Source organism: Castanea sativa, chromosome 10, assembly GCF_040712315.1.
Source record: "Castanea sativa cultivar Marrone di Chiusa Pesio chromosome 10, ASM4071231v1".
Classification (NCBI taxonomy): domain Eukaryota; kingdom Viridiplantae; phylum Streptophyta; class Magnoliopsida; order Fagales; family Fagaceae; genus Castanea; species Castanea sativa.
Window position 1 is genome coordinate 33022599 of NC_134022.1, and position 14609 is coordinate 33037207.

A 14609-nucleotide genomic window follows, 5' to 3' on the forward strand; every position below is an offset into this window, starting at 1 on the left:
TTATACTAGAAATTTAGTATAAAAAATAAGAACTTATTTAGTGTTGATTATTTTATCCACAAAAAAAATAAAAAAAGGACATAATCTCTATTTATATAAAAAAAATTAAAAAAATTAGAAGAAAGACATATAAGCTCTAATTAGTTTAAACTAATGGTAAAATACAAAAACCACGTCTAACTCCGGTTTTTGACTAATGTTGTTTCCTCCGTTAATGATTTCTTCTGTAGTTTTATACAGTCAATGACATAGCCTTCTTTCTAAAAAGAATTAAGGGCACATTAACATTTTTCCCTTGCATTAAGTTTTGCCTCACACAAACCATATAATTATTACATGGAGGAATCTGCTGAGAGTAATCCTAAAATATTGGTTAAGAGTTTTGAACCTAAGATCTCGGGGATTTTATAAGGTTTCAAGAACCACTAGATTAACATCTTGGAGTTTTCTTGCCATTTCTACCTCATTGAAAATGGTCACATTAGATAAGATTACATTGTCTTCTAAAATTACATTGTATCAATGCGTGACTCATTATAAATGTATATATAATATATAAATATTTACATTACAGTCCTAGTGTAATTAAATAATATTTGTATATATCATATATAAACTATTTGCATTACACTCCCGGTGTAATTAAATAATATTCTTCTTATAATTTAAATGTCATGTTTGTTTGAAAGAAATCATGTTATATTATATGTCTAGTCAATTAAACTTATGGTCTATATAAAACTACAATAGCTTAGCAAAATTTTAGCTGAATATTACTTCTATTTAATTTTTTTGTCTATATAATTATGTATCTTTTACAAAATTCCTATAGTTGATTTTTAAGAATTATCACTGTTTTTATAGATTAAAAAAAAAATTATCATTGTTTAGAGATTAATCTTTATTGACTAGTTATTTAGTATTGTGCTTTCAACCCATGAATCCAACCCAATCCAATCAAATGCAACCCATGTTACAGATTGGATTTTGGTGGTTTAGTTAGATCGATTGATTTTTTCTTTTCTTTTTTGAAGTTTAAGTTGGGCTAGTAGGTAAAATTATATATATATATATATATATATATATATTGGGACTTGGGTTGGACGCGAGATGAAAATAAAGTGGCCCATAAGTTGGCTAGATATGCACAATATGTATCCAGTCCATTGTACTGATTGGAGGAAGATCCACCTTGTGTGAAAGCTCAACACCTCTCTGATGTATCAAAAAAAAAAAAAAAAGGTATCAAGTTAACTTTATTTAATGAATTCTACGTGATTTCCCTCCCGCCAAAAAAGAAAGAAGCTTAGGTTGGACCAGTTTACAAGAATCTTTTTCAACCCACTCCATATCAATTCGCAAAATCATCCAAGTCTTTTTATCCTCGTAAAAGACTTTAAATTGATCATGTAACTACTAAATACGAATTGTAATAGATGACATTTCAAGTTTTGTATAATGGGTTTGGGGATTTTTCCTCCACAACCGAAGTATTAAAAAAAAAAAAAAAAACTTCACTACATTTTTTTTATATATAAAAAAGGGCAACTTTATCAACGATTATATATATATATATTTTTTTTTAAACACAAAACTTAAAATAGTTATTATTAAAAATAGATAACAATACTTACAGCAATAGTAGTTACAAGATTTCAACAGTACAAAGCTTAAAATTAGTTCTAGTTACAAGATTTGTAGGGAAATAATATAGTAGTGAAATTCTAGAGAGAAAATTCTAAAGGAGAGAAGTAGGCATAAAGAACGTTTTGGCTCTAGAGAATTCTGTCTAACTTTAAGGGATATCTCCCCTTAAATAGGCAGAAAAGGCGTAATGAACAGTAATAGTGAACAGTAGTAGTAAACAGTAACCATAAATAGTAAAAAGTGAACAAACTTTTCACTTTTTTTACTCAAGTAAGCATGAGCAGGAGTAGAGTGGAACTTCACTTCAATATTCACCATTTGACATTTTATGCCGAAAGCAACCAAGTGACATTATGAGAAATCTATTTTATCAAAAGTAACATCATTTGTGGGGAGTAAGCAGTACAATAATTGAAACTTTTACCAGGGGTAAATATTGTAGCAGTTTTGGCCTTTGTGCAGTCTAGACAATCAGTAGAGCATCAATCAGAGCCTTTGTGCAAGCTAGATAAACAGTGGGATCATCATTTTGGCCAGTAATCAGTATCAGGGGCATCAGATGGATAGCCATCATAAGGATTCCATGGAGGCTCATCATTGCATTCATGTTCATGGTAAATGGCATACTAGTTGCAAAATCCATAGTATAGCAATGGTTCATATATAGGACTCTTTCCTGGTGTGAGAAACATTCTTGGGTCATCGTGGCTTGTTCTTTGCAATTGGCGGACAGCGGAAACATAAGGTTTCATCCCGAAAATATAGATTCTATTTGTGCATCCTATGAAATGGTAATCTTTCCATAAGTCTTGGAGGACATCTAGAATTTGATTATTGAAATAATTTCTCTAGCATTTTGCAAGAGCATAAGGATATTTTTATGATAGGTAAGTATCTCCTTCATACCATTGACCTTGGTGGGTAAAGCCATTAATGAGAACAAGATGTTTTGAAGGCTGGATATCCATCCAGTTATCTTTATCCCATTTTGGTAAAGTACTCCAGCATCTGATAGAAACAAAAGGATTACTGATTTGTGTAATAGCATTTTGGATAATCATTAGGAATTGGCTGACTTGGTCATAACTCGTCAGTTTTATGAGTCTGATGAAGCCAGATTCAAACATCTGGGAGAGCCAATAAGGATCTTTGTCCTCATCATCTGAACCATCTTCATAATTGATCAAAAGGCCAGGAAACAGGTGATTCTTTTCATACACTCTGAGACTACTCCCAAAGTGTTCTTCCCAAATCGACTGCATGTAGATGTCATTAATATCATCTGAATCAACAGGGTCAGGAATAATAGTTGTAACAAGTGTCTTAAAATGGTTGAACCGTAGATCAAGAGATCTGGACATAGTCTTGCTTTCTAGAATACATGATTGTATTTCTATCGACAAGTTGACAACGGCACTTCTTAACGAAGATTGGGTCTTAAGACTCAATCTAGCATAATCAGTACCCATTATAGTCTTTTTATCCTTTGAATGGATATACTCTTTGCCCAAGAGTTGACTAAGATAGGTTTCATTTGTAGCATTTGGGTTAACAAAATGAGCTTCATCTTTTGGAACTAGGTTAACAGAGTGGTATGTATAAGCCTCATTTTGGACAGTAAGGTTAACAAGGTGGATTTCAAGAGCTTGGAGGGTTTTGTGGAAAAGAGTGTGGTGGTTCATAGCAAAAGCAACTTGAAGGTTATTAAGAATGAATTTGATAGGGTTTGGTAATTCTGTGTAAACTCCGCTGTGGAATTGTAAAGTTTTAGACAAAACTTCCTGCAAAGCAATTACTATGTCACCACTAGAATATGTCACCTCTGCCGGGACAAATTCCTAAAGGGATATTGATCTACTGGGTTTTACCCCAAAATATGCACCTTTATGCATTACAAAAGGTTGTCCCGCTGGGAGCCTTTTGTCTTGAGAATAGCCCTGTGCAGGTGTTTTCCCCTTGTTCATCTTCTCTGCCGAAAAAGTCATAATATTCCACCTACTGGTGGTATAAATAACTTTAATCCATTTATTAGTGGAACTTATACCAGCAATATACTTTTCAACAATACGCTTCATGTCCTGCCAAGAGACATTGAAAATATTAGAACAAACGGTAATGATAAACATCTTAGTATTATTAGCATTACCTGTAAAAACATTTGTGAAATGTTTGAAAGAACCCATTAGTGGTTCTTGAAAAAGCACATTAGTATCAAATCATGTAACATAAGGCAGGGTAACAATATGTTTTTTCTTATGCCAAAAAGTATTAGGAGAATCAAAGTAAATATCATCAATCAATTTTTTTTGAAAATTATCAATTTTTGACTGCAACAATTTATCAGAAAGTTGTTCAGCAATTTTTTTGTATCTAACTTCTTGCTAAAGGAAGTTTAGATGTTTGGTTTTAGCATGAATCAGATTTAAAACATCAGTATCAATTTCAAACTTTGAAGCAAATTTAAATTTTACTTTCTGTCCAAAATGATCAGTAGTAATTCCATCATATTCAACAAGAAAGGGATACAAAGCATTTATAAATGGAAGTCCAAGAATCACTTTATCAATCATGTTTTTAACAAGAACAGAGAGAATCTTGAAGCAGACATTATCATGACAAACATGAGCATCATTCAGTTCATATTTAATCTTCATTTGAGTACCATTAGCAGAAACCAATCTTTCAATTGGTTTTTCAAAATATTCAGAAGGGATCAATCCTTCATGGATACAGTTCATATCCGCACCAGAATCAATCATAGCAATAACATTGAAATGATAATAATTGGAAATAACAATTTTAACTTTTGTAAACCATTTTGGGGGAAGCAATTTGTTAACAAGATTAAGTTGGGAATCAGTGAAAATATCAACAATACCTTTATCAGAAAGAAGAGCCTATTGACTGGATTCATTTCCATCTTTGTGCTCATCTTGGTCATTGTTAGATTGATTTTATCAAGGTTTTTATCAATTTTTAAAAATAACAACTCTTGTTTAAGATTATTGTTACCACTTTTAACAATTTTTAATTCAATTGTCTCTTGTTTGACAACATTGATTTCATGTTGGAGATCATTAACATATATATATATACACACACACACACACACACCATTGTTGTTGAAAGGCCTATTGAAATAACTACTCTCGGCTACTTTTGATGAATGTGAAATAAATAGTAAAAGTTTGACTCATACTTTTCTGATTTTTTTCTACAATAATGTCAAGATGCTCTTGTGCTTTCAACCACTTTTGCATGACAATTGAATAGTAAAAACCGATTCTTGCTATTACTTCTCCCTAAATGTTTATTGCTACTCCCCACGAGTTTTGATTCCAATTGCTTCCCACTATGCAAATAGTGCTTATTTTACCAATAAAAGGGCCAATCCCTTTCAAGTTGTATTCAGATATTATTTTTTTTACTAGCTTTAAAATTGCCCTTTAGTCTTTAAGCTACCTTCCGAAAGTCCTAAACTTGTTACCTTTCCCCAATTCCTGCTCAAGAAAATTTTGTATCAACTATTACTTCCTGTAATGTTTTACTTTGAAGCTTGTATTATAATCTTTTAATATATATATATATATATATATATAAAAGAGTCCACAATGGACTTCAACTTTATGAAATATGAAATTATGAATAACCCTTTCTGCTCAGTCCCAAGAACAAACAATGAGGCTGCTCATAGGCTTGCAACGACGGCTAGCTCTGAATTGGTTTGGCTCAAAGAGACTCCTCCTGGTTTAGGGAGTATTCTGGAGGCAGATGCATCTTCCTAGATTATTTCGATAAAATTTTAAACCTCTTATCTCACGCACACACAAAAATAGTTGGTGATAACAAAAGGCTAATTTCTTGAAAAACATGGGTCGCAATCTCAATTTATTGATGGTTCATTTGCACTGCATTCCCTCCTACAATTGCACGCATCTTACTCTTAAACTATAAATACAAGTGTTGGGCCGCCTACTATGAAATGCAATGGTAAAGAAAGGGACACAGCATGCAATAAGCATTCATTGCCAAATTGAAGGGGACACCAACTTCTTACATTTATAAATGGGGGAAGTAGTGGTTACAAGTGTTGTAACCTAATAAGCAGTTCTCCCTTTTAAGGAAGAAATCTGGGGTTTAACTACGTTGGAGACACAGGAAAGAATGCTGAAGACAGAAACATCAATACAATGCCTGTTGTAATCTCCATTGGCTTTAGTCCACAAGGGAAAATCACCCATGGAATCTTCACAATGCTAACAACATAGGTCTCACAGAAACTGTCTTCATGTCAAGTTTCTAATGAAAAAGTAAAACGGTCAGCAAGGTACATTTGTATGGTTGAGTCACCATACCTTAATCAAGATAGGGTTCAAGTTTTGTTATTCTTCATTCTAATATACATCTTAGACGGCATGTTTGCTTCCATTAGTCGCCACCATATTCTCGCCTGGGGAGACAGCTTCCGATTCCACCTGGAGAGAGGGTGAACAATCTGTTTTCTCATTGTCAGAAGCATCAGAAATAGAACCAGAACCAGAATTTATGTTGATTGAATCTAAAGCACATGACAGAGATGGTTGTAGTGCTGTTGAGGCAGGATGTTCTCTTGTCCAAAAAGCGGGTATCTTTTTGTCATCTTCTCTCATCCTTTCAGAATAAGTATTTATGTCAAACCCCATGCTATCATTTCCACCAAATGCAAACTCAAGGTGTTCCATATCAAATAAATCCTCCATTATTTTCTTGGAGTTGAGGTCATCAGAGTAAACAAACTTGACTTTATTTGCAGTTTTGGGCTCTAGAAAGGGCTTCACCACCTGCACTAACACGTTCTTCCGAAGTCAAAACCAGGTAGTATATAAAGCTATGCACAAACCTACTAACAACTAACAGATAAAATAGCAGATCAAAAATGTGCTAGATTGGTAATCTACCGTTCCCAAAAAAGAACCATCGATGAACAAAATACACCAGAATACGGCCCTAGCACAATGTTCGGTAATCACCTAGGAAATACCCCAAATGAGAAGCAAAAAACATTAAACTGATAGTAACAATTAACCTTTTTGGCTATACAGTAATTTTCTAAATCAAGTATTTAAAGTTGAATTTTGAATTTAGTTTTGTGAGGTTTAAATCAATATTCGAGACTAAAATTTTATCAGACCTATTAGAAATTTGGGTCCAATGGCTGAAAATATCCAGTATTTAATAGTGCTAAAACTTCATAGTAACTCAAAATCTGAAGGAGACATGAAAACCTAAATCCTGTCAAAGACAGAAAGGTGCTATTAATATATAGCTCTACCAACTTAGAGTCCAAATATAGGTCACTCAATATAAAGTCCACAATCAAACCCGTATACTCCCAGAAGGCATAGTAACAACTTTTTACGAATGATAATGAACAACATTGAAAAACAAATTTAATTTGGGTAATACCATCCAGAATGGCTCAAAAAACTTAGGAGGGTTGTATAATATTGCCACACCAAGGCGTTCAGGATAACGTTCTTGCAAAACATGGGCAGTTTCTCGTGTCACCTTCACGGAAATATTCGACAAATTGAAACCCTCAAAATCAATTAGCCAGACCATCTGTTCTCGGTCTGGTGCCAGGTTTAAAATAGCATTCTCCATGCAATACACCAAGTACTTGATTTGTCCTTTTATCGACTTTGAGTTCTGCAATCAAAATAAATATGCAAATGTCGTTAAGTAAACAAGCAACAGAAGGCAAAGTACTTTTATTCTATAACTTGAACTTCCAGGGCATTGTATGTCTGCTTTTAGTTTGACATATACCAATAGATCCTATACGCCTAATATTATTTTGAATAACCATATCATAATTGCACAATAAGGGGAACAACAATTAATTTCAGACTCACATAATGGGTTATATGCTCGGTTTCCAGATTATTAATGTATTAACCCTCCTTGCAATAAGAATCTTTTTAATTTAGTAAATATTTTGGCTCAAAATTGAAAAAGAAAGTTTACATTGTACACAAGAAAACATTGCTTTTCTCCATTTTATTGCTTAAAACATATAGGCACAAAAACAAATTTTCTTCCATTATTAGGTGATAACTGGTACATAAAAGCAGAGAGATAGGGAGGCATTGTCAGATGAAACCTGGCGACTAGGTCTCATGACAAGGACTGTTCTCCCATGCTTGTCAATAGAAGTTGATCTGTAGATTTTCCCTGTCTCTGCTTCATTCGCAATGTCCTCCTACATTACAGGCAAAATCAATGGCATTTAGAAAAACCAGTTCTCAAGAAATTATATTACAAAGCTAACAAAATTTGACCAAAGCCTACAACAATAGGCTAAAAGAGTTCAGGTTGATCTTGCTTATTAACTGTCCAAATAATTTAAATAATTTAATAAGCTTTAATCAAGCAGATCTTCCATGCCTAATTAACTAATTTCGAACTTTTCTATAAATTTTTAATTTATACGTAGCTGTAGGATTTAGATTTTTTTTTTTTTTTGGTAATTTACAAAACCCTCCAAGGATTTTGAATCCATGACCTCACCATCTACTAATTCTTGTGGGGGAAAGAGATGCAATTTGAGCCAGAGCTCATTGGCAGTTTGATTTGGAAAATTGGGTAGACTTCCAATCAGGTCTGGGTCTAACCAACATTGAGGCAACTGACCTTAGATTGAGAACTTTGAACCAGACCCAAGGAACAGAGCAAGGAAAAATATCAAAATATACAACTAAAAAGTTCAAGAAAATGAGAGAGGGAAATGAGAACTATTCAAACAAAAAGATGCACCAGTGGGACAAGATCATCAGGCCTCCTATTATCACTAACTATTTGCATAAACCTTCTAATAAAAAGACTCTACCAAAAAGTTTTTTTTTTTTTTTTTTAAGGTGTACTCAAGCACACTTTCTATCCATGGATTCTAACTTCAAATTGCAGATGAATATAATGGAGATTAATGGAAGCATACTGTTATGTGTCTAGCTTATTTAATTAATATTTGGTAAATAATGATAGGGATTTGTTGTGTTAATTCAAATAACTTAATTTGGATTAGGAATTAGGATGAGTTATGATCTGTTTTGTTAAAAAAATCTAAGAAGTTGAAGTTTATTTTTACCTAATTGAAAATTATAAATAAATTCAGATGTAAACAATAAATAAGATAGTCTTGACTTGCCAAGTTACAAATTGTTAGCTAGTCTAACTTGAAGATATAGGTTTCCTCGAAGCAAATCTTACTCTTTCATTTCTCATAACCAAAATAGAGAAGATTAAGAAAGAGACTAGTTAAGAAAATTAACCCACCACTAGCAAACCAATCCATTACTACTTATCAAAAAAAAAAAAAAAAAAACAAAAGCAACCCAATCCATTACTTTTTTATTTTTATTTTATAAGAGCGTTAGCAAACCAATCCATTACTCGATCTATTACGTAAGCTCATAACACTTACCCAGCGTATCTCTTCTGGTTTGTACTCTAATCTCCACTTTAAGGACTCTTTCAGCATTTTAGTTGCTTTCTTGACATGCCAGTTACGTGCTTGTAGATATCTTGCGATGCATGTATCAGAACAATAAATAGACAGCTTATCAGGCAATTGCCCTATCAACCTTCTCACCTCCTTAATCTGCAAACATAGAAAAAAAAAAAAACCTTAACAAGCTTTTCTTCCGACAATAACAGTAGCATTTTCAAGACCCAAATGAAAGAAGCATACAAGTGGTAGATACCTTAGTCTGCTCCTCTTCAGATGTCAGAGCCTTCTCAAAGCCATTTGAAGGGGATTTCTTTGACCCCGAACTCATATTTTTCAAAGAAAATGCCTGTAGTTCAAAAGTAAGAACTTCAGAACTTAAAGTCTATTAGGTTTGTCTCTATCTAAGCACAAACTCATCTTCATCTGCTTAGTGAGTAGAATGAATGTGCAAGCAAGTGTAACAAAAAGCAAACTCTTTGTCCCATCTAAACAATAAAGAAACTTATTAGATTAATAAGAAGACATGCCAAAAAGCTTTGTCTCTTCCTTTTTCCAAGGCAGTCAGAAAGGAAGTTCTTGCCATGCACCTTTTGGAAAAAAGTTTCAAAATTCTATCAAATATGCACAAAATTGAATTACAATAAAGTCATGTTTAGTTACTAAGAAAAATATAGAACAAAACAAAATTTGAGAATTAAATTTGCTTTATACTAATCAAGGGGGGTGGGGGGGTAATCAAATAAGAACTCCAATGACCACATGGTAATAAGCTCTAAATAGCATGAAAGTGAGATTAAAACTAAAGGAAATGGCATTTTGTCATTGTGAAAAATCTTGAGCATAAGCATAGCCATCCAGACAGGAACTCCTTGTATGTGACAAAACTAATTTAAACTACCTTTAAATTGCATCCTGTAGATGTATGACCAACATCATTTAGTTACTCCTTTCTAGAGAGGTAAGAAACTACCAAGCCTAGTACTAGGGGAAAAGGAAGACAAAATGAAGATTAAATGATTTTGGGAATATCTTCCAAATGTACATATATCTTAATTTTAAATTGGGAAAAAAAGAAACAGATATTTTAGCCTCTGACTAGCAGACAGAAATTTTGAGGATGTGATTTTTTAAAATAATTTTTGGCCCCAAGGGGAGGGGGAAAGGGAGATTCAAACTAGTGACCTCTGATGAATAAGGCGGAGAATGAGAATAGTTACAATAGACCCTTCAAAAGATCTGAATTGTTACAAGATCAAATTATTCTGCAAACAAAAAAATCAGATACTTTGGCCTACACCCAGTTTTAGAACAACTGAGACTTTACTATTGACAGGACCTGAAGACCCTTAAATTGCTTCCTTGATTCTCACAAGATGCTTCTTGAGATTCCCACATTTAAAAGATTTAACGGGATTCTTTTAGTGAGATTAAGACACGCTTCCCTTAAGTTCGGTAGCAATTTCATTCCACACATCAGTTAGAAAAATAATGACTTGCACCTAGATATCAAAAGCCCAGACATGCCAAGTGTAACACATACATAAGCATGATACAATCCAAATAGCCTCAAAACACATTATGACACCATCCATGATTTTTCCCACCAGGTACTCCGTAAAAAAGGACTCAAAACCATTTTGGCAGCCAACTTGAGTGTGTCCAAACCTATAAAACTGGGCTGAGATAACATGCATCGTAAAACTGTGATGAACACGAATTATGAGGATTGGATTGGAGATGACTATGTGTTGTGCAAGCATGTATCGGATGTTTACTAGGTCGATTGGGTTACACAAACGATTACAATGAGCAAATTTACTAGTACTTGTTTTGGTATAGTGCAGACATGGCTCGCTCGGGTCATGATAAATGGTATCATAACCAACATAATAATGCCCTGTGGCTCGGGTGTATTGTGGCGCAATGTGGAGCCTAATGAGGATGTTGGGAATTTTAGAGGGGGAGATTGCGATTCCTTGGATTATATGGATTGGATTGGATAAGTGTGTGCCACATTGGTAGATGTGACTAGTGATTTCCTTTAATTGTGACAAAAACCATATCCATAATTAGTCACAACTAGTGGAATGGTAGCAACATTATACGTTTTTTCTTTCTCATTGCCAGTTCAACACTAAAGCCAGTTTATTCGACCTCTTAGAGAGTGTTTGGTGGGAAGGGAACAAAATCACTCAAAATCAAACATTAATTACTCAAATTCCAACCCCAAGTTTTCATTAGTAAAATATATGGTCTTGCCAATCCAACAAAGCAAGATTGTTTATGTTAAAACATGGTACTTGAGTTGTTTGATCTACTGTTTGATCTACCCCCACAATAAATAAGAATTATAGTTACTTTCATCCTTTATACAACAATTCAAATAAGCTATTTAAGCTGGTAGCTTTTACATGTCAATGTGAAATTAACACAAAGTCACGTCAACTCTCTTTTCTTTTTCTTCTTCACTCCCCCAATAACACAACAAAAAAATAAAAGAGAAAAAGAAAACCAACCCACATCACATGTTAGGTTCCTCTCCATTTTCAGTCCATGGTTAAGATTTCGTTTATTGTATCTACAAGTGTACATGTTGATGTTCGTCTCGACATAGAAACCCACATTTTTTGTAACATAATCCGATTATCCCACAAAGGTATGAGCAACCAAAACATAAATTTAGCATTTGCCAACATAGCACCCACCAAATTATTAACATCAGAAACGGAGTTGTTGATAATCACGAATACAATAAAAGCATAATAATAATAAAGAAGACCCAGAAAACGAGTGCTAAAAATGAGCATACAAATTACCTGACCGATTCAAAAAAAAAGCCAAAGAAAGCGCAAATCTTCCGGAGCTCCTCCTCAGCTCAGCTGCCAGAGAGAGAGAGAGAGAGAGAGAGAAACAGAGCATTGAAACCGGGTCAACAGTGAAAAAAGCCAAAGGGTCCCTTAGGATTAGGATTGAAAATTTAAAAAGAAGCGAGGTATCTACTGCTATATCGGAAAGAATATTACTCCTTAGTCATGTGACAGATGAGACCATAAACACAATGCGACACATGCTAAGGTTGTTAAATATTATTAAGTTTATGCTATTAAAATTTTATTTTTTTTTCGACAAAGACTTTCTAGAACCCGACTTCAAAAAAAGACTTTCTAGAACCCATGTGGAGATTATGGTGTATCTCTATCATTCATTTTCCTTTTTCAACGTGTATATAGATATAGTATAAAATTTGATTTGAGATCCTAGCACTTTTGGCTTTTCAAAATTTGGGGCATTTATTGCTCTTTATTAAAAAAGTGTGCATGGATTTAATGGGTTTTTCCTTTTTCTCCGTTTTGTCAAAGGGTTGTTTTGACTTTTCAGTTTTCACAATTAGGAGAGTATTGTCCGTTGCCCAATCCTATATGACCAAGTTTCAACTTTGAAATCAACCTTTTGATTTGAAGCAATCATAGTCATAGATCACATTAGCCATTTCATACTATTTTTCTTTTTCTTTTCTTTTTTTCTTTTTTTGAGAAACCATCTGATCCCATCTTTTTTGATCCTATCTAAGTCATATGTTTGTTGTTGTTGTTGTTGTTTTTTTTTTTTTTTTTTTGTGAAAGTGCTAAATGTAGTTTTGGCATGATGCAGGAAGCTAGCTGTTGACAGTTGACACAGTCAAACTGTTCCCAATTTTTTGTAAAATCTATGTAATTCTAGTATTCTACTAACTTTTTCAATGAGTATAAAAAAAAAAAAATCTTTCAAATCAACCAGGAGGGAGAGATTAACTCGAGATTTCTATGGAAGAGAAGAAATTTGTATTTTAGACATGTATATTGGAAATCCAAAAAAATGTTTGTTGAGGTACAATACATTTAGTATGATCATTTTATTTTACAAATATTCACATCAATTTATTTTATTTCATTTTTTTATGACAAAGTGTTGACATCATGATATGTAAAAAAATTTGGAATCAATTTATGAAATTTTTGGTAGAAGCACACAGTGAAGCTAAGGAAGAACAGCAAGAAACAAAACCAGAAAGTAGCAAAGGGACACCAACCTCAAGAATCTTATTGATTGATCTTAACACCATGTCGACAAGCTCAATCAAAAAATGAGCATCTGTTCAACTTTGCCTTAAAAAGAAGCGTCGGCCATTTAAACATGATCATCTTTGCATTTATTACATCACAACTATTTCACATTACATTTAATGCGATGTGATCTATCCCTCTATCAAACTGAGATGCCCTTACAAAACAACGCTTCTGCCCCAAATATAAGATTGGCAGGACTGCCTAAGCAATAAAAGGAAAGAAGATTAATATTCGCCTATAAATAGTCCCTCCATTTCCATATAAAGTTTTTATTCTTTTTTTATCCCACCTCTATTGCAAAAATGTCAATGAAAATGAGTTGGTAGGCGCCTATAATATTGACGAGACATTTTTAAATTTCAAACAAACAGTTACTTTTGAGAATTTGTAAATTTAGAACTCATTCCCTCCCCCTTTCTTTGTGTGTGTTTGCTTCTCGAAAGTTTTTTATTTTTGGGTGAGAAATCATGGGTTTCCTCCCTATACTCGTTTTGAATAAGTTGAGCTACTGCTCTCTTCCAGCTATTAATAAAAGTCACCATAATAAAAACAAAACTGGACCAATTTTAAAAAGTCGTTTGAATTAAAACACATATCCATCGATTGATGATTGTTCCATCCACGGTCCACCTCATATATCCAAAGAGAGAGAGAGAGAGGCACATCTTCACCTGCCCATCAAGCTGTGGGACCGCGCACATACATCAATTCATAGCCGCTTGATTAGGAATGAAGCCACGTGCAACTCGTGTGCTGCCAAATATGCATTATCCATCGCATATTATATGTCAATGTTGGCATACGTGGATAAACGAATGATTATTATTGGTTAATAGTTGGGCCCCTTACATCACATGTGAAGTGTCCACCAAATTACATGGCGCTATGCTTAGCATTCTCCTCTCCCCTCACCTGTTCAATCGTCACACATGAAAGTGTATTATTATTATTATTATTATTATTATTTAATTTACTACAAGTGAATAGATCAAGTAATGCCATTGAGATATACATGCCAATGGGCCGCAAAGTTTGATTGGTGTTTGGAGTTTGTCTTAGTAGTATATAATTATTGATAATGGAGATCATATTCTTGCTAAACTTTGTATTAGCTCACATGTGCCTCAATTTTTTTTTTTTTTTGTGTGTAGTCTATTATACTTTCTTAGTTTTTTGTACTTGAGAGATGAGACTGCATATAATGGTTCCATTCCTTCTTCAAAGAGAACTCATTTCTTTCAAACAGATTTGCTTCTTTCAAGTTGGAAAATATATATTTTTCCCCATAATACAGGGTGATAGTGATATTGAGAAAATATTATTTACATGGTAAAAACCAGCCATTAAGCTTTAATTATTAAGGGAAT

At 33.5% G+C, this 14609-nt stretch overlaps 1 protein-coding gene across 4 annotated transcripts; it reads right to left on the bottom strand.

Annotated features, from left to right (window-relative positions):
* Positions 1-5639: 5639 nt before the first annotated feature.
* On the bottom strand, positions 5640-13637 carry LOC142612645 (uncharacterized). Of its 4 annotated transcripts, XM_075784764.1 has the most exons (8): positions 13206-13637; positions 11953-12015; positions 9660-9723; positions 9390-9482; positions 9110-9286; positions 7790-7888; positions 7093-7335; positions 5640-6467 (listed from the first exon to the last, which is right to left on the bottom strand). In XM_075784764.1, exons 3-8 carry the CDS (start codon positions 9717-9719, stop codon positions 6054-6056), a joined length of 1086 nt encoding a protein of 361 aa, XP_075640879.1. In that variant the 5' UTR covers positions 9720-9723; positions 11953-12015; positions 13206-13637; the 3' UTR covers positions 5640-6053. The 4 variants fall into 4 exon arrangements, with proteins under 4 accessions (XP_075640879.1, XP_075640881.1, XP_075640880.1 ...); XM_075784766.1 differs by lacking the exon at positions 9660-9723; XM_075784765.1 differs by lacking the exon at positions 13206-13637 and having other exon boundaries at positions 11953-12150.
* Positions 13638-14609: the final 972 nt, after the last annotated feature.

Coding starts and splice junctions, on each gene's coding strand:
- LOC142612645 (XM_075784764.1), bottom strand. CDS start 9,719: ATGGCAAGAACTTCCTTTCTGACTGCCTTGGAAAAAGGAAGAGACAAA. Junction 9,483..9,659: donor GAGACAAAGCTTTTTGGCAT/GTCTTCTTATTA, acceptor TTTGAACTACAG/GCATTTTCTTTGAAAAATAT. Junction 9,287..9,389: donor CTGAAGAGGAGCAGACTAAG/GTATCTACCACT, acceptor CTATGTTTGCAG/ATTAAGGAGGTGAGAAGGTT.